Source organism: Rhinolophus ferrumequinum, chromosome 6, assembly GCF_004115265.2.
Source record: "Rhinolophus ferrumequinum isolate MPI-CBG mRhiFer1 chromosome 6, mRhiFer1_v1.p, whole genome shotgun sequence".
Taxonomy (NCBI): domain Eukaryota; kingdom Metazoa; phylum Chordata; class Mammalia; order Chiroptera; family Rhinolophidae; genus Rhinolophus; species Rhinolophus ferrumequinum.
Window position 1 is genome coordinate 99169446 of NC_046289.1, and position 19977 is coordinate 99189422.

The 19977-nt window shown below is 46.1% G+C and overlaps 1 protein-coding gene across 3 annotated transcripts in view; it reads left to right on the top strand.

Moving 5' to 3' along the window:
- Window positions 1–19977, top strand: part of ARID3B (AT-rich interaction domain 3B) — a 49621-nt gene that overhangs the window by 15567 nt on the left and 14077 nt on the right. For all 3 annotated transcript variants that reach the window (XM_033108737.1, XM_033108738.1, XM_033108739.1), the window contains 2 exons: window positions 13855–13926; window positions 14125–14197. In XM_033108737.1, coding sequence (XP_032964628.1) covers window positions 13855–13926; window positions 14125–14197 — 145 coding nt within the window. The remainder of the gene's footprint in view (window positions 1–13854; window positions 13927–14124; window positions 14198–19977) is intronic.

Genomic DNA, 19977 nt, shown 5'->3' on the forward strand with positions numbered 1-19977 from the left:
AAAATATAAAAATGTGTAAAGAAGATACATAATTGTAACTTAGATTTAACTGTAAACATTTTCTTGTATTCCCTTTGTGTTTTTTGAAAAATGCCTGTTACAGGCATATTTTTTATTTTTGTGTCCAACGTTTATCATTTAAGAGACCATAAGCAATTTTTATCATTAAAATTTATTTTAAAGTAGTTTAACTTTTAAAAAACATATTATAGAAGTTATATTGAGTCAAATAATTTTAGAAATATAGAAATGTATAAAGTAAAAGCCTCTCCTTCCATCAGTCACTGTTAACAATTTGATCCAAACCTTTTCAGAGCTCTTTCTCTTCAAAAATATGTATTGTTTGTTTTTAACAAAAATAGGAACGCTACATATTATTCTACAACTAGTCTTTTTACTCAGTGTTATAGCTATCCATCCATGTTCCATGTTCATAAAGATCTGTTTATTAATGTTTTTATAATCACTTACCTCAAAATCACATAAGTAATGTGAATTAGATGCTCATGAAAAATGGAAACAGTGCAGGAAAGTACAGCGTCACAATGTATAGTTCTGAAAATACACCCTACTGTCCTCTCGCCTGCTCCCTCCCTCCTACCCCCTTGCCCAGATGAAGCCAGTTAGGCATAAATCAGCTTCTAGGGTTGTTTGTGTGTGTTTACCTATTTAAGTGTGCAGTCACGGAATATGTGAGAGTATGTGTGTGTTTAGCATCAGTGCAGACTCTCTTTGTAGATGCTGTGCAACCCTGTGCCTTTCTGTCTCTATTTCTCTGGTAGGATAGATTATTCTAAAGGTTGAATTTGCTGTATCATCATATTACTATCTTTTCATATGTTTACTTGCCTTTTTTGTTCTGTGCCTTAGCTGCTTGTAGCTTTTGTCTGTTTTCCCTTCTTTTTTATTGTAAAAAACACATGGGGTATATATACTCTCTTAACAGATTTTTAAGTGTACAGTACATGTTGCTAACTGTAAGCACAATGTCGTATAGAAGCTCTCTAGAACTTTCTGCCTTATTTCACTTCTGACTTGCTTATTTCACTTTATTTACGTTTATTTACATTTTTGTTTAAATATTTAAATAATTTGGCATAATGCCCTGCAGGTTCATCCATCTTGTCACATATTTCAGGATCTCCTTTTTAATGACTGAATGATACTCCACTGTACGTACATACGTGTTTGCTTTATCCGTTCCTTCATCGGGGGCATTTCAGCTGCTTCCGTGCGTTGTTCATTGTGAGCAACGCTCCAGTGAACGTGGGGTGCAGATATCTCTTCAAGATCCTAAGTTCAGTTCTTGTGGATAAATATCTAGAAGTGAGATTGCCGGATCATATGATAGTTCTGTTTTTTATTTTTTCAGAAACCTCCATACTGTTCGCTGTATCTGCTCTACCGCTTTACATTCCCACCAACAGTGCACAAGGGTTCCAGTTTCTCTACAACCTCTCCCACACTTGTTTTCTCTTTTGTTGTTTTTATAATGGCCATCCTAACACATGTGAGGTTGATATCTCATGTGGTTTTCATTTGAGTTTCCCTGATGGCTAGTGATATTAAGCATTTTATACTAAGTTGCTATTAAGTTGTAGGAGTTCCTTATCTCTTTTGGATATTAATCCTACTGTTCAGAAACATGGTTTGTAAATAGTTTCTCCCATTCTGTAGGTTGACTTTTCGTTCTGTTGATTGATTCCTTTACTGTGCAGAAACTTTTTAGTTTATCCCATTTGTCTGTTTTTTGCTTTTGTTGTCTGTGGTTTTTGATGTCATATCCAAGAAATCATTGCCAAGACTAATGTCATGAAGCTTTTACCATATACTTTCTTCTAGAAGCTTTACAGTTTCAGGTATTATATTTACGTCTTTAATCCATTTTGAGTTGATTTTTATGTATGGTGTAAGGTAAGCATCCAATTTCATTCTTTTGCACATGGATATCCAATTTTACCAACATCATTTGTTGAAGAGACTATCCTTTCTCCATTGTATATTGTTGGCTCTCTACTAAAGATCAGTTGACTGTATGTGTGTGGGTTTATTTCTGGGCTCTGTATTCTGTTCCATTGGTCTATATGTCTGTCTTTATATCAGTACCATATTTTTGGTTACTGTAGCTTTGTATTATGTTTTTAAATCAGGAACTGTAAGGCTTCAGCTTTGTTCATTTTTCTTCAAGATTGTTTTGGCTATTCGGGGTCCTTTGTGTTCTATATAAATTTTACAATTAATTGGATTTTTCTATTTCTGTTAAAAAAATGCCATTGGGATTTTTGCTAGGGATTGTATTGCATCTGTAGATAGCTTGGGGTAGTGTGGACATTCTAACAATATAATATTAACTCTTCCAATCCATAAACATGGATGTCTTTCCTTTTATCCGTGTCTTTAATTTCTTTCAGCAATGTTTTGCAGTTTTCAGTGTTACAAGTCTTTCCTCTCCTTGGTTAGGTTTATTCCTATATATTTTATTCTGTTTCATGCTATTATAAATGGGATTGTTTTTCTTAGTTTCCTTCTCTAATTGTTTCTTGTTAGTCTATACAAACATAGGTGATTTTCGTATGTTGATTTTTGTGTCCTGCAGGTTTCCGGAATTCATTTATTAGTTCTAACAAAGTTTTTTGTGGACTCTTTAGAGTTTGCTACATATAAGATCATATCATTTGCAAATAGAGATAATTTTACTTTTTCCTTTCCAATTTGGATGCCTTGCATTTCTATTCTTACTTAATTGCTCTGGTTAGAACTTCTGTACGTGTTAGACGGGAGCGGTAAGAGGAGGCGTCTTTGCCTTGGCCCTGATCTTAGAGCAAGAGCTTTAGTTTTTCACCATTGAGTATGATGTTAGCTGTGGGCTTTTCATATGTTGTCTTTGTAATGTTGAGGTTTTTTTCCCTTATATTCCTAGTTTGTTGAGTATTTTTTGTCGTGAAAGAGTATTACATTATGTCAAATACATTTTTTTGTATCTATTGGGATAATCATATGATTTTTATCCTTCATTTTGTTGATGTGGTGTATAATGTATGTTGAATCATTCTTGCATCCCAGGGATAAGTCCCACTTGATCATGGTGTACGAGCCTTTTAATGTGCTACTATGTGGTTTGCTAGTACTTTATTAAGGATTTTGCATCTGTATTCATCAGGTCGTTTTCTTGTAGTGTCTTTTTCTGGCTTTTATATCAGGGTAATGCTGGTTTCAGAAAAATGAGTTTGGGAAGGATTGGTATTAATTCAAATATTTCGTAGAATTCACCTGTGCAGCCATCTGGCCCTGGGTTTGTTTGGGTTTCTTGTTTGTTTTAGATTTCATTGGGGAAGGGGAATAAGACTTTTTTGGAGAACAGTGTGTACTTCCGGGATTTTTTCCAAGTCCGGTTGTCCTTTCAGTCTTAGTTGTGGAGGGTGCAGCTCAGCTCCAGGTCCAGTTGCCGTTGCTAGTTGCAGGGGGCGCAGCCCACCATCCCTTGTGGAGTTGAACCCGCAACCTTGTGGTTGAGAGGACGCGCTCCAACCAACTGAGCCATCCGGGAGGCAGCTCAGCTCAAGGTGCCCTGTTTAATCTTAGTAGCAGGGGGCGCAGCCCACCATCCCTTGCAGGAGTCGAGGAATTGAACTGGCAACCGTGTGGTTGAGAGCCCACTCTTCAACCAACTGAGCCATCTGGCCACTCGGGAGCTAAGTGGCCAGAACTTCATTCTAGTTGCGGAGGGCGCAGCTCGCTGGCCCATGTGGGAATCGAATCGGCAGCCCCGTTGCTCAGAGCTCGCGCTTTAACCAGCTGAGCCACCCATCCGCTCCCCTGAGTTTTTATTTTGTTGGGAGATCTTTGATTACTTATTCAGTCTCCTTACCAATTACAGGTCTGCTCAGATTTCCATTTTTTTCATGACTCAGTCTTGGTAGGTTGTCATGTTCTAGGAATTTATCTATTTCTTCTTATCCAATTTGTTGGTGTCTAATTGTTCGTATGGTCTCTTATGGTCCTTTTTATTTCTGTGGCAATCGTAATGTATCCTCTTTCATTTTTGACTTTATATTTGAGACTTCTCTTTTTTTCTTAGTTTAGCAAAATGTCAATTTTGTTGATCTTTTCCAAAAAACCAATTGTAGTTTTGTTGATGTTTTTCTATTCTGTTTTGTTCATTTCTGCTCTAATCTTTATTTCCTTCCTTCTGCTAACTTTGGGCTTAGTTTGTTGTTCTTTTTCTAGTTCCTTGAGGTGTAGTGTTAGGTAGTTTACTTGAGATCTTTTAATGTAGGTGTTTATCGCTGTACACTTCCCTCTTAGCGCTGCTTTTGCTGCATCCCATGAGTTTTGGTGTGCTGTGTTCCTGTTGCCTTTCCTCATTTTTCAATGCTGTTACCTTTTTCTTACTGATCTGTAGTAGCTCTTGTGCATATAGGCCCTTGTCTTTATGTTTTTACCGTGTTTCCCCGAAAATAAGACCTAGCCGGACCATCAGCTCTAATGCGTCTTTTGGAGCAAAAATTAATATAAGACCCGGTATTATATTATATTATACCTGGTCTTATAAGACCAGGTCTTATATTAATTTTTGCTCGGAAAGACACATTAGAGCTGATGGTCCGGCTAGGTCTTATTTTCGGGAAAACACAGTAGCATTTTTCACAATTACTGGTCTTTCAACTTGATTTGTAGTTCTTTGTCAGGTAGGAGTTTAAATTTTGATGTAGTTGAATCTATTGCTCTTTCTCTTTGTGGTTGCTGTCATACTTAAAAACGCCCTCCTCTCTCCAGCATTATTTTTTTTCAATTCTTATTATTTTGTAGTTGTATTTTTTATGTAGACCTTTACTCCTTCTTGAAGTAATGGAAAGCAGGGATTGAACATTTCTAAAAAGCAGTATTATTTTAATTCTATCAAATGGATAGCATCTTAATGTGTTGCCTACTCCTTCAATGTCAGAACTTAGGCTATTTCTAAATTTTTACTGTTATAAATAAAATCGTACCGTATTTCTAGTAATTTCCTTAGGGTAGATTCATAGACCAGAATTACAACATCAGGAGGAGACAAGGGTGGGAGGCAGTTACAGACAGCGACTTGAAGCTGCACTGCCTGGTCTCAGCTCCACTGTTTGGTCGCTTTGCATCCTTCTGCTTGCAAGTCACTGTTTGCGAGGCACCTTGTGCCTTGGTTTTCTCATCTGAAAAACGGGTGTAATAATAATATCTACCTCAGAGCATTGTGCTGAGGTTTAAATGTTTAATACACATAAAATGCTGGAACGGGGCCCAGTACAGAATAAGTACTCAGTCATCATTAGTTGTTGCTGCTGCTGCTGTTTCTATTGTGATGTTCTTCTGGAAATGTCATGACGTTTTTATATTTCCATTATGGGAATATAGGAGATCCCATCGCCCCAACACTTGATATCATTGAATATTATCATTTTTTAAAGCTTTGCTAATTTTACATCTGAAGAATGAACTTCTTTTTTTAACACACATTCCTTTTACCCTCTTGAATCTTAAAATAAACTGCTATCTTTAGGAAATGCTTCATATTTTGTTCTAGATCCCTTTTATGGATTTGTACTTTAGAACTTGAAGCTCACCTTCTTTTAATTATGTACTTTTCCCCCAAATTTATCACTTAGCCTGCGGTGATTCTCCTGGGTTTGACCTTCGGTTACTGACATTCATTTGAGCCCCTCCACCATCTAGCAGGCCCTGTGCCGGCTACACAAGCTCACAGAGGAGTAAGTCACTGCCCCTGTAAGAGAAGCTCATAGCCTGGGAGACAGAGGTGGCAGGCAGCACAGGGGCAGCTGGCGTCAGCTGGACCATGTGGACCATGGTCCCACCCCCAGACCGGGGACGTGGGCTGGGAGAAGCCCTAGGAGAAGCTCTGCACGTCGTAAGTTGTCTGAGTTAAACACAAAGTGCAACTGTGTTCTTGTTCTGCGAGAGGAAACTTGTGGAATCCCAAACTTGGAAATGAAAGAGGGATGTTTTTTAACTTTAAGAAATAATTCATCATAGCATTAAAAAAAAAAGTATTCTTCCCGTACATTTAAAATACATAGTAGTTAGAAAAAAAGGAGTTCTGTGAAACTTTTCTGAAGCATTGACGTGAGGCGGGTTTCCTGGCCTCTTCAGGTGTCAGTTTCCTCCTCTGTCAGGTGAGGTGTTGCCCTGCCCAGCCTCCACCTCTGCCTTCCTGAGCCTGTGGTGTGACTGTATGTCAGCAGCCATTGTGGAAGCTCAGCTGCTAGGTCGCTCCCAGGATGGAGTAGGCAGTGCTGCCAACTCAAATTCTTCAGCGAAAGGGAGCTGGGACTTGCCTCTGGCTCTCGGACTTGGACGTGGCTGGGCCAGTTCAGTCTTGGGCATAGAGGCATCCTCATCGCCAACACTGCATTTTAGTTCTTCTTTTGCAGGGACAGCCCATTTCTGGGCAGTCTTCTTGGGCATTGCACGGAGTGATTGTGTGCCTAGATAGGGAGGTAGGACCGCGCCCTCTCTCCTCCCCCATCCTCCTCCGCTCTGCTTAATCAGAAAAGTGTCCCTTAGCTCTTTTTCCAAGCCACCGGGTTTGAATTGATCTTTGTTGCTAGTAAGAGGTGGGAAGGCCCTTTCCGGTTCCTACTAAAGTTACCTGACAGCGGAAGGTGTGCATCTGATAATTATAACTCTGGTGTTTCCAAAGCCTGAGCGATTTAGTTAAGAGCAATAATCCTGATCTTATCAGGAGGGTTTTGTAGTCCAACAGTGTTGCTTATACCAGGATCTGTTTTACTTCCTGGGGCTCCCCTCTCCTAGGATTCTCCTAGAATCCTGTCCATTACCCTCTTGTGCATGTCTCATTAGCTCCTGGAATCACTTACAACGTGGGTGGGGAGGGTAAAGGTGTTTTTCTTTTCTTCCTGCTGAGATCTGGAAATTGGATTTTAACATTACAACATCATCAGCCAGCCAGCAGTGGGGCAGCCCCAAGTGTGGTTCGCACAGTACCTGCACAACCACTGGTCTAGCCAAAGAGAAGGTGGTTAGGCATTGCTTATTTAAAACCCACAGTACCAAGGACAGCAGTGTTTAGCGCAAACACTTTAGTTCCAGTCTGTATTTTAAAGTAAGTAATTGGTATCCGTGAGCTTGGGAACCCCTGCGAAGTCCCGTGATTTCACTCAAGACGACTTTGAGGTTCAGTCCTAGGAAGTTGCCGGGTCCTTGGCCGTGGTGTCCAGAATCTGTTAGATGATAGAGAGTCAACACAACACGCTACTGTTCTGTGCCCTCAGAGAACACTCAGGAATCTCTGTAAGAGTTGTCCAAGGCCAGGACAGGCTCCTGGAGGTTTCAGAATACTGGGAGTGCCCTGGAGCGTTGGTAGCTGAGCCTCCGCACTTTAATCCTGAGGAAAGGGTTAACTCTGGCCCTGGGGAGGAGTGAGCAATGGGGACTGAAATTGCTTCGGACATCTGAGCTTTGCTTTAATAAGATATTCCAGGTGGCCAAGAGTAATCCTAAAATAGCCTAGATACTTAATTGCTTTTAAAGTCAGGGCTCCTGTCTCTGGGGAGGTGCAGCTCTAAGGAATGTGCTGCTGGCTCCTAAGATCTTAGAGGCGTGGTCTGGTTGGCCTTTTTGGTTTTTTTCAAATCCCAGTAAAAAAGAAAGGCTGAAGGCAGCCTTCTTGGGTCAGGAGACACTGGTTAAATTTCTCCCTTTCTCCTCACTGGAAGGTTGGCAATAAGCCTTTGGCTCCTGCTGTTGCCAGATGCCATAACCTGGCTTGTCCAGGGCTCCGGGATTGGGCTTGTCACCTCCCCCCACCCCCCACACAACCCCAGAGACCGTGGTCTATGTTCATTAGTGCTCAAAGGCTTCCTTCCTGCTCTGTCCCCTGCCCAGTGTCCATCCGTTCCCGTCAGAACATACCTTTCTCGCAAGATTCAGATCCATCTTTCTTTTTTTCTGTCATGCCCTCAGACTTAGCTGCGTCTTAAGACAATCGTTTCTCCCTGGTTTGCTGCCCCTGCCCTCCACCCAGACTCAGTGTAGGCTGGCTTTCCCTCTCAAATCTTCAGTACTGGTTACAAAAGTAATATATTGACATTGTAAGTCATTACTGAGGGCCATTAAAGATCGTTTTCAAATGAAGAGTCACTGCTGTGTTACTTGAAAGACTCAATGTTGTAAAGATGTCAGTTTGCTAAAGACAATTTCATGCGATCCCAGCTTTCCTTGTTGGGGAGAGCAAGTGATGGGTCTTGACAAATGATTCAAAAGTGAATCTAGAAAAAATAAACTATTGTTTTTTAATTCTCTCCATTAAACTGTAAGCTCCATGAGGACAGATACTCTTATCTGCCTTGTTCCTTTTCCTTCAGAACCTTTCGCAGTATCTGGTATGTCCTAGGTAATCAAATGTTGACACATGAATGAATATAATGAAAAAATCGAAAAGTGAAAATCCCCCATAATCCAATCCAGTTAGGTGTCTTCATTCATTTGTATGTGTATGTATATTTTTCCAACAAAAATGCGTCATTGGAATAATCTAAAATGCTGGTTTAATCATTTGTTTTGCTGTTGAGAAAACATCCACCGCCTCCTCACTGTTCCCAGTTCAGAGTTTCAATTTCCTCCTGGTATTCAAGGCATTTCACAGCCTGTTGCCGCCGTAGCTGCTCACATTTGATCCTCCCTGCCAAAACATACCTTGTTTATCCTCCACTCGGCACTCATTTAAACTGCAAATTCCCCTCAACCTGTTCTTCCAGGCCAGCTTCGCCTCCCTCGGATCCCCCCACCCCTTCCTGGGCACTTTGTTTTGGTACCTGTTGCCTTGCTCTGTTAAATGCTGTGTGTGTGCTCAGCTTGTTTTTCCGACTCCCTGCCCGAGGCAGGGCACTTGGCTCCTCGGCAGCTTGCTCAGTGCTCCACTGGGTGCGTCCTCGGGAAAGCAGTGCTGAGTGGCTTTGTCCTACCGGACGCCCTCTTGTCCAGCACTGTCTCCTGTTGGATCCCACACACGCCACTGCAGACAGGTGGTCATCTGGGGACAGGAAGCTGCCCACCCCCAGAGAAGGCCCACTCTACTACCGGGCTGTTATGATGGTTAGAAAAGTCCTTCTGTCGGCCTGACATCTTCCTGGTAACTTCTGCCCAGGGACTCTAGTTCTGCCCTCCAGGGCTTTAGAGAAAAACAAAAACATAAACCAGAACAAAAGAAACCCTCTGCTTCCTCTTCCACAGGGCAGCCTTTTAGATTTTCAAAGATAGTGGATCCATTTCCCCTCTTTTCGATTTTCCGGGCTGCGGTGTTGAGGAGGCACTGTTGTAACTGAGTGGCAGTCAGCTTAGGCTTTGAGTCTTGTATTTTGAAGGCCTTTTATGTGCATGTCACAGTGCTGGGTGCCATATTCTCTGGCCCCCCCAGAGGTGTAGCCTGCGTGTCTCCCCTGTCCCCTGGGGAAGGCGAGGGCCATCCTACCCAGGTTGTTCTGTTTTGGAGTTAGTGGTCCAGGTTAGGAGTTTATACTGCAGTACCCTGCGGAATTTCCTGAGCGAGTGTGTGTGGGCTGATTTTCTGGTTGGCTCCACTTCCCCGATGAAACCAATGGGATGATTTAGGACTAGAGAGTCTCCCGCCGACAGGAGCCACCCAGGCCCGTGATTCGGCATTGTAGGCGTTCTGTGGACAGAGGATTTTCTTCTTTCTTCGTTTCCTCCCTCTCTCCCTTCCTGGTGTCCCCACCCAGAACACTCTCTACTGTTCTTTCTACCCACGAGGCAGCATGGTGTAACAGAGCCAGGCAGGCCTGGCTTGAAATGCTGAAGCGGCTGCTTAGACGCTCTGAGAACCTGGGCAAGTTACTTGAGCTTTTTGAGCCATTGTTTTCCCATCTCTAAAATCAGCACCTCCACATTGTAGAATTAAGTAAGAAAATACTCTGTTCAGCTCCTGGCACAGTCTTTGCTGCACAGAAAATGCACAAACACTAACTTCCTGCTTCCCTTTTCTGCTTTCACCACCATTTTTGAGGGATTTAAAGGCACAATGCTCTGTGGCTTCCCTGGGGAAAAGGAGCCCAATGTGGGTATAATAAATAGCCAAAGCTAGACGTGGTTGGGTATTTGGGAACAAACTGTCAGTTTCCTGTGAACTCCTGGTGAGATCAAAGCTGTTAAGAGAAGAGTCTTCTCAAGCGGGAGAGGCTGAGAAGGTCGTAAATGGCAGTAAGGGACCGCTCTGGCTACTGTTGACTCCCGCGCACATTCTGGGCGGTTGAACACTGCCTGCTGCCTGTTCCCCTGGCCATTAGACTTGCATGCAGTGACCCTTCAACTGGAATGCCTTTCTCAGGGACCCCTCTTGATCCCTAAACTGTTGAGCTGGCTCTTTTGGCTGTTTGGCATACTCGCCTCTACTGCTCCCTGCTTTCCTCCACTCTAGGGCCTTAGTCAGCCAACTCAGCATCCAAGAAAAAAGTCATTTCTGGGCTGATAACTTTCCAGCAGTCACATCCACACCCTGTTGACAGGCCAGGAAACCCCCTGTCCGCAAACTTGAATTGCGTAAGTGAGCCGTGTTTTGCGGCAGTTGATCAGCGTTAAGAACCAAGAAAATAACTGCTGGAGCCTCTAACCCTCCCAGTGAAAAGAGGAGGGGAGAACAGAATTGTGGGGTTGGAGTCCCCATGGGGGAGCCCATCCCTGTCTTTCAGCAGATGTGTCAGTGCTTCCATGGCCTGGGGTTGGGGAACCCCTGACAGGATTCTTACAGACTGAGGACATCGGCATGGGCAGAATGGGCAGAAGTCACCAGATCCCGAGTGACAGTGACAGCCCAGTGGAGAAAGGTTTTAATTCTGCCTGGTGGGCAGAGGTGGAGGCTTCATGGAGGAAACAGCATTCCAGCTGGACTGTGAAGGGCAGGCAGGGTTCAAGAATTACTCTTACCTGCGCCAGAAAATCCTGTGAAGCAGGGTCAAAGCTTAACTGCCCCAAAACAAAGAAGAACGCGAAGAAAGGGGACATTTCCCTGTCGGCCCCAACTGAATATTTTAACTTAAGTAAGGGACCCTCCTTGCCTTGGAACTGAACAGCAGGAAGCATCTCCACTCGCGGGCAACTGTTTTCCCCGTGTTGTTTTTAAATAGTAACTGACCTTCCTATCTGGAATAGGTCAAACAGTGGGATTGCTCAAAGAATTTAGTGTCCCATTTCTGTCCTGTTTCGGCGGGTCTCCCTGTCCTTTCTGGTCATTGAACTAGGGACGTTGCAGGCTAAACTATCACTAAGCAGATTTTTAAGCTAAGTGGTTCACACTTGGTGGCCATAGTTAGTGCAAGTTCTGACCATCCTACTGCTTGGTTCCGTTCCGGTTCCCTGGTGGGTTGGTTCCTGGTGGGTTGGCACAGCTGGAGAAAGCGTGGGGGCCATGCTGAGCCCCAGCCCCCATCCTACAAGGCATTCTCTGTTCCCAGAGCTGAGCTCTCAGCTCTCACACTTGGGTGTTTATTTTCACAGGTAGTCACACAATAGTTGCACTGGTGTGCTTGTTTACACTCCTCTCCTGCTGTGCAAAACCCTGTCTGAGATTCTAGGTTGTGGATTCTGCCCTCTCCACCTAGCTGAGTGTTAAATAGTTTCTGAGTGAGCATTGAGAGAGCTGGAAGTTACTGTAATTAGCAAAAAAAACTGTTTTCGTCTCTCTGGGGAACTGACAGAGAAAGAATCCTCCAGTAAACAGAACCAGCTTCAGATCTCCAGCTAGAGAGAGTCGGGAATTGAGCCACCACAGTAAACAGCTGACATAACAGAAGCGGCAGTGATCCCCCATTAAATGTCTTTCAGCCGATAGGGGCTCCTGGGATAATTGACTTTCCAGCAGGAATTAGTGGCTCAAACGAAATCACTGGGCATTAGGGCAGCCTACTGCATCCTTTGAAAGGGGCACTGGAGCTGTCTGGTTTTGCTGACCTGACAGGCATAATTCATCTTGATTATTCATTGTCCTAGCTGCCACCAGATGACACCCGATTTCTGTTGACTGTAATTACAATGTGGGGTGAATTTTAGCTGTTTTTTTTTTTAAATAGTGTTCCACCCCCTTGGTTGTTGGTCTCCCTGAGCTGAAGGTACTTGCTGTAGGGTGATTTGTACAGCATCTGCCGGGGGGGGGTGGTGAGCACACAGTCCGAGAGCATTTACTGAGCACTTCCTTACACCCGTCTTTCACTAGATAAGCAGGGAAGCTATTTAGTGTAGCCTGTTTCATTTCAGCTGACAGGGTGTCACTTCTTGGTTCTGCTTACCTCCCTGTGTGCTAGATTGCTGCTGTCAGAAAGTGGGTCTGCATCTCAGAGCCCACTTTGAGTAAGCGAATCAAAGGATGGCCCCCAAACAAATGTAACTGATACGACCTGCTTTCAGGCAAGCGTTATTAAAGGGAGAAGAGGAAGAGAATGGAATTAGGCTTTCACTTTATTGGCATGGTTTCGCGATGAGATCCCTGTGCAGACCAAAGAATGTCCTCTCAAGAAACCTCTGCTGCCCGTCCCCAGATGCCCTCCAACCTCTTACACACCCAGCCAGCTGGTGGCTTGTGCCTGCATGCGTGTGTGTGTGTGCGTGTGCGTGTGCGTACATGCACCTGTGGTCCTGGGGGAGAAATGAGAGAATGATGGGCTCAGTGCGTCCAATCCCATCCACTGGGTCCTCCACTGACCAGTGGGACGGGTGGACAGCAGACTTTTTATGACATTTTATATACCCCAGTAGACGAGGGCCTTTTTTGCTCTCCTGTATGGTATGTGTGTTTGTGTATTTTTTTTGAGGAGGTGCTCCTTTGGTTCAAATAGCCAGTTAATGTCTTGTAACAGTAATTGTAGTTCATCAAGCATTGCACTGGTTCCTAATAAGTGCCAGGCAGTGTGCTCTATGTTGGAGATACAAAGATGAATAAGACCCGTTTGTTCTCAAGTTGCTTATAGCACAGATAATTCCAAAATAATACGTTAAATTCTAAGCTCCAAATGTGCTGAGATTGCTTCCAGAGTACTTAGCACGGCCAGGGTGATGAGGAGGCCGCCTGTACAAGAGGATGCCTGATTGGAGGAATAAGTGTTACCCAACTGAATAAAGGTAGGAAGCACATTTCAAGGTGTATTTATAGTGACCATTTCCTCCCTTCATTTGAGTGGTGTTGGTTTAACCTAGTCAATCAAATTGGGATTAGGTTTTCATTATTGCTCTAATGAAAATGAACTTCAACCTGGTGGCAGAGTCTCTGTACCTTGGGAAGAATCTCAGGCCCCGGGGGCCCTCATAGCACTAGGGAGTTCTCTGATCACTAGACCTGGGGCTTCTTGTGGTGAGTGTGGGGTGAGAGACCACAGCTTCCGGATCTGTGTCCTACACCCTCTGCTCCCTTATCCCCCACGGAGAGTGTTGTCTGGAAAGCCAGGCGAGCTGTCTTCACAACAGACTGTATAATACACAAACACACGCACCATGCAGGACATGGTAGTGCGTTCCAGAGTGGTGGCTCCCGGAAGAGCAGCCGGGGATGAGCAGGTTCCCTTGTGTCGTCCTCCTCTTCCAGGGGACTCAGGTATAAGTAACGCCCACCCTCCTTCAAAAATGGAGCTGATTCTTCCAGCTGTCCCCCTCATTTTGGAAGCATAAGCAGAAAAGAGCCGGCTCTCACTAGAGGGTGGCGGAGATAGCAACCTGAGCAGCCGCTTGCAGTGTGAGTTGGCAGCACAGTTGCTAAGGGTCTTCCCCTCCTCCTGAACGATTGCCTTGCCTCTCGCGTTTGCCCCCCACTCCCTCTGAACTCTGTGCTTTGTTCCCCTTTAGAATGGTGGTTTGGCCTGGAGTGATGATGCGGATGGCGGCCGGGGAAGAGAGATCTCGCGAGATTTTGCCAAGGTCTGTAATGTTTCCTTTGTGATGACAAAGGGGCGCTTCTACGGTGGGTCATTTTGTCTGATCCCCAAGGAATAGAGCAGCAGTGGCCTATGAGTCACATCTGGAGTCATTGAGATGGTTGTGTATCTCTGGTGTGAGACTTCCTGCATAAGGCGGAATTTTTCATTGTGTTTTTTTCTGGGGGGATTGGGATTGCAGCTGTATGAACTGGACAGTGATCCGGAAAGGAAGGAGTTCCTGGACGACCTCTTCATCTTTATGCAGAAGAGGGGTGAGTGCCCACTGATGAGTCCACTCATCATTTCAAGTCTGTGAATATTTATTGAGTGCCTACTGTGTGCAAGTCACACTTTGGCGTAACACCTCCTGGCAGAGTGCCAGCATCTTAGCCCAAGAAGGTAAGAGGCATTGACTCTGATTGGTTCCGAACTTAGCTGAAACACTGAGGAGCAGATTGAGGAGGGCAGAGAGGGCCTTGGCAGAAAATGAGTGGAATGACCATTCAAATTAGGTCCTGCCTTATTTGTGTCCCTCTTCTGATTAACTGGTCTTTGGAGTCATTTCAAATTCAAATGTCCTTTTTTCTTAGCCTTATAGCTTCCCCTGGACATCACTTAAATTGGTATGTGGGGCTTCCTATTGATGCGTCTAGCCTTATAGAGACCAAGAAAGGCCAATGAAAGAATAGAGACTTCTCAGGATTTGTTGGGAGGGTCTGAAATGACCCATAAAAAAAGGAAAGGCTAACTCTTTTATTCTTACCCATTGCCTCTTTGATTTTTGCGTCCACTGGCTTGCTTGGGGACGTTCCTGCTGTTTAACTGTAGGGCACATGGGTGTCTGCTTTGTAATGCACCTTCCCCCTTCCTCTCCCTCTCACTCCCCCCGCCCCCCCTGACCATCTCCACTTTGGCCTGTGGCATGGTTGGGCCTTGAGCCCAGTGACTCAGCTTCCCGGCTTTATACCCTGTCATAACAGCGGGTGCCCCAGCTGGGTCAGCCCTCTGAAAGCACAGCCAGAACCCCGCCTCCCTAGGAGAAGCGCCTCAGCAACCGGTGTAACTCCACCTCTGTCATCGTCAGGACAGAGCCACGGGGGAGAGCTGCTGCCAGCAGCCTCCTCCCAGGACCGTGCTTCCGTCCGCTCGTGCATACCTTGGTTTCTGTGTCAGCTCCTTCATGGAGGTCAGCTCCTTCATGGAGGGCTGCCAGAGTGGCACCCCTCTTCTCCTAGGCCGACCTATCCTGTAATGGCAGCCCTCGTTGCTGAATATTCTGAGTGAACTCCTCCCTCGCTCCCTCTCTGCCTCTGCCTGCCTCCCCCCCACCCTCATCCCTCCATCTCTGCCCCTTCTGCCCCTTCCTTTCCCTTCCAAAGGTATTGCTTTCCTAGTAGTATGCTTATTACTGCCTGTTTGCTCACCAAGGCAATCGAAAGTGTCGAAGCTCTGTGTCCCCCGTCTCCAAACATTTGAAAGCAGTGTAGGCAGAGCCCTAGTTAGTTTACTCCTCCTAGTGTTATCTGGAGCTGCATGTGTCAGTGAAAAACAAGAATATAATCCCAGAAGATAATGTGACTAGCAACAATGAAACGCCCTGGTTGCCGAGAGAGAGAAATCCACTTAATACTTTGGTCTCCCCTTCCAATTACCTTTTAATTATTTACAAGCTCCACAGGCCCAGCTGGTGCAAGCCCAGGAGCTGGTCTCGCCTCAGAGGGGCTGCCATAGCAATATAGATTTTAATCAGTGGTGCAGCTCCACTGCTTTATTTTCTGCTTTATCGCTTTTCTCCCTTCCCAGAAGGCTTTTTAAAGGAAAGTGGAAGTTGTATCAGCCTAGCCAAGAGTGAAGACCCGTAATTGTTTATTTAGGACTCTGTGTCCCCACTAGACTAGGAACTCCTTGAGGACAGCCACTTTGTCATTTCTTTGCATCCCCAGTGCTAACCAGACGGGGGGCCAGACGGGGGTGCTCAGGCCGTGTTTGCTGCATGAGGAGGGAGGCCGAGCTGCCCCCGTTAGGCAGTAGTTGGAGGTCAGCAGTGTGTGTCCAGTCTCGTGCTGCTCCACAGCAGCTGGGGACGGCCACACTGCCCTCTGGTTATTTCTGGGTGAACCCAAAGCAGGAGCAAGTGACTCCCTTTTAGTATGTCAGCGGATGGTGTATTCAGGCCTGAGTCAGCCCTCTCCATCTTCAGCACTTAGGTTAGGGATTTCACTATTTGTTGGCATCACCATCGGAAGGGAAACATAGCTGAGGCAGTTTGGCTGATTACTCTAATACGAGGTTTCTCAGCCTTAGCATATTGACTCTGGGACTGGATAATCCCCGGTCCCCACGCCGTCGTGATAACCAAAAATGTCTCCAGGTATTGTAAATGTCCCAAGGGGACACAATTGCCCCCGCTTGCCGCCTCCCACCGTTGAGTACCACTACGGCGGTAGAGGGACGGAAAAGAGTGGAGATCTAAAATTTCCTTGGCAGAGAAACTCTTTATGGAAACCGTCTTCCCCCCCCACTCAGGTAGCAGCGCCTGAGGGCAGCGAGGCCTGTGTCAAGACCACATTGCCAGTGCCCCCATCCTGGGCTAGGGTGCGGGGCAGGCCTCAGAGAAGAGTGGCAGCCCCCGAGTGTCAGGGTCACAGAAGTGGGGGGGCCGCTCAGGGTTGTGACTGGCGTGGGTTCAGCCAGGAGAAGCCTTGTGTGTGTCCTGCATGACTCAGCTACCACCAGGCTGGGAAGAGTTTGGGCCAAGGAGTTAGCACTCCTGCCTGTGGCCAGAGCGCAGCTATGGAAGTTACAGGGAGTGTCACCAGAGCTGGGCCTGCAGGACACTTGCTGTGGCAAACCGTGTGGAGTCGGGCAGGAGAGGGGAGACAGAGGCAGCGGGACAGAGTGGAAGTTGTTCCCTTAAATTCACAGTGATGTCCCTGGCAGATCTGAATTAGGGTGGGTGGTTCAAGAGGGTGGGAGCAGGGTGTCCCCTTAATCCCGTGAAGGTTGCTGTCTGCTTTTCACAGCATGGTGAGACCAAGGGCCCCTAGACATTTGTGACTATTTATCACCCCCAAGTTGGGGTGTCTGAGGCACTCAGGAGCCAGATCTTGTTAGGTCGGTCCAAGGAGAAGCCTCACCAACCTCACCAGTCGCTCATCCAGCAGAAGGCTTCCCAGGAGCACTGAAAACAGCCGAGTTTGAAAGGCCTGGGGGCACCCACCTGGACCATGAGTGGGGCCCTGAGTAGGTGGGGCCCGGTGGCGTTGACACAGCAGGCTGCCCCGCAGAGGAAGTGGGCAGGGCTCCCAGGAGGCAGCACCCAGCAGGCTGCCCCAGGTGACTGCAGCTGCAGGTGATGAAACGGAGTCCAGTGGGAGAGGGGCCAGGCTGTCGCTGTTAACACATTTGGGTGAATAGACTACTACAGATGGGCCTTTCAGCTCCCGGCACCTTGGTTTCTAGGCCAGACTGCGGTGCCTTGTACCCTGGTGACCCCTCCCCCACCAGAGCAACCTGCCCCAGAAGGAGCCTGAGAAGAGGCCGCGCAGTGCCCAGTCAGACCCACTGCCTGCCTCCTGCGCCAGGAAACAGCCCTGTTGAGAGGCGTGTGGCAGGGAAAGAGCTCCACATGGATGAGTGTAAAGCCAGAGCTACCATCTCACCCTTCTCCCTGATCTTGAGCAAATCCTTCCCTTTCTGGGGGCCACAGTTTGTGTATCTCTAAAATGAGAGGGTTCCAGAGGCAATCTGGAAGTTTCTTCCAAGTTCTATGTTCTGTGTGCAAGATTGAGAGACTAATAGATAAGAGCCACATTAAATGACCAAAAGAAGAAAAGCTTCTTTTTTTTTTTTTTGTAGCAATTTTCTATCAAAATAGTGGTGTAAAAACCAAACCAGAGACCCCAAAACCAAATGTGTCTCCACTTTCCTTGCTGAATAAGGTGCTTCTACTTTTGGGAACTGAAGCCAAATTGAATTAAACAAGTTTCCTTGATTCTGTTCCCCCAAATGTTTCTCTACAATGATTGTTTAGGTTTCAGAACTCTGGTGCTCCTTTTTGCTCTCCTTTTCTGCACACACATGCGTGTGTATGTAAAATACACGTTTTCTTTGCCAAATATAAAGCCGAATAGTTTTTTAACTCACTGTGGGTGGTTTCTGAAATATCCCCTGGTTGGTAGGTTTTCCAGGAGGAAATGGGGGGGAGGGGCTAATTTGGAAGTCTGGTAAACTAAGGCTTATAAACAGTTCCATTCTTCCTGCATCAGTGAGGAAGAAAAACTTGTTCTCTTGTTCCCTAGGCCGGTGAAACAGAAGGAAGTGTGGTCTCATCAAAGAGGAGAACGATGGTTTGCTGTGGCTTTTATTACTGTTATCCCATGCACTTTACAGAACCCTTTCCACCCATTATCTGACTTGCTGCTCCCTGCAGCTCCAGTTCTGGGGGGTGGAGAGAGCAGAGGTGGTCAGTTAACCAGGAAGAATCAGCCCCCAAGTTAAGTGACTTACCTGAGGCCTCAGAGCAGACTGAGCACTGGGTTTCCTAACCCCCAGACCAGTGCTCTTTCCCTGTCCTGCACCCCTTTGTGAAATGTGGCCTCCAGCACCAGCAGCTCCATCACTTCCCACTGGGCAGTGCACAAGCCTTGTGGCTCCTTCAGCCTTCTACGCCTGTCTCCACAGGCGGCTGTCCGGTAGGGCCTGACAGCATCTCGCTGATTAACACGGGGTGGAACTCTTTGTGCAAGGCCCATTTCTCAGGGAAGGGCAGATGTGACAGTTCACAGTGGCATAGAGACTGCCATCTGTCGAGGCAGGATGGAGTGGGGGTGGGGGCACAGGAGCCAGAAGCCCTCACAGCAGCCTCTTGCGCGTGAGCAGGGCTGTCCTCTCCAGCCCCTGCCCCAGCCAGGCGCACCAGGCTCAGGAATCGCTTGGTCATGTGGAAAAGTTTTGCCAAGACCTCACCCAGAGAGCTGCCCTCCCCCACACACACTAGTTCTGTTCAAGGCTGCAAACTGACCTTGGTTTTCCCAAATGGACTGTTGGATCTGTTTTTGATGTGTATATACAAAGAATTTACTGTGGGAAAAGGGCTTGGTCTGCCTCCAAGTGCAGTTTGAGTGTTTTTCCTTCTGTTGTGTGCTTATCTGTCCATCTCAGGCAAGGAAATGTTCATGACATATATTGCTTTGCCGTTTGATGGAGGCAGTTTCTGTATATAGTCTTTGTATCTTGCAGTAAAGGTCTGTGCTGTGGACAGTCTTCCTGATAGACTAAAATGTATTGTCTTTGTCAGATGAAATAGGCTTTGGGGATTCATTTTCTAACCTTATCCCCAAATGAAAGTCTAAAATGCAAATCTTTGTTTCAGGATTAGCCCTTTGTCTGAAGCCTGGTCTTTTTCTCTCCCCAGGTGATCCATCTACTGTTGATAATACTGTTTTTCTTTTTTCCACATTTAGTAGTCATTTAATACCCTATAAGTATGCAGTTATCCGTGATAGTGGGAAGGGATCCTGGTTTTTGAAAGGCATGATTAATTTGAATAACCCACTTTTATAATTAAATCCAGCTTCCTCCCCTTCAAAATCTTTTATCGGTACCTTGGTAAACTTGGGTTGATAGTTTTGCCTCCTTTGTCCAAGATGAGCTAATAATATTCAGAAAATTGTCCAAGAATTGGTATAACGGGAACGTTTGAAGGGAGGGTTTGTTGTACTTAAACACTGAGGGAATATCTGCTGGGTTTGAGAGGCCGGCGGCATGGCTTGGCAGTGGAAGCTCAGATAGCCGTGCACTACCCAGGCCGGAGGCGCTGCAGTCAGGCCTCTACCCTGCCAGCCTTTCCCACTGCCTGGCATGGACACACCAGCCAGGTCTGTTGATCAGCAGTGGACAAAGCAGAGAAGACCTGCCAGTCCACCTCCTCCTAACTCCTGGGCCAATTTCTCTGAAGTTTTAAGGGAGGAGACAGCACAGTCATGCCATAATCTTATTATCAGCCGTCGTGTATGGCGTTGCACATACTGTTGGACTTCACCTGAAGCAG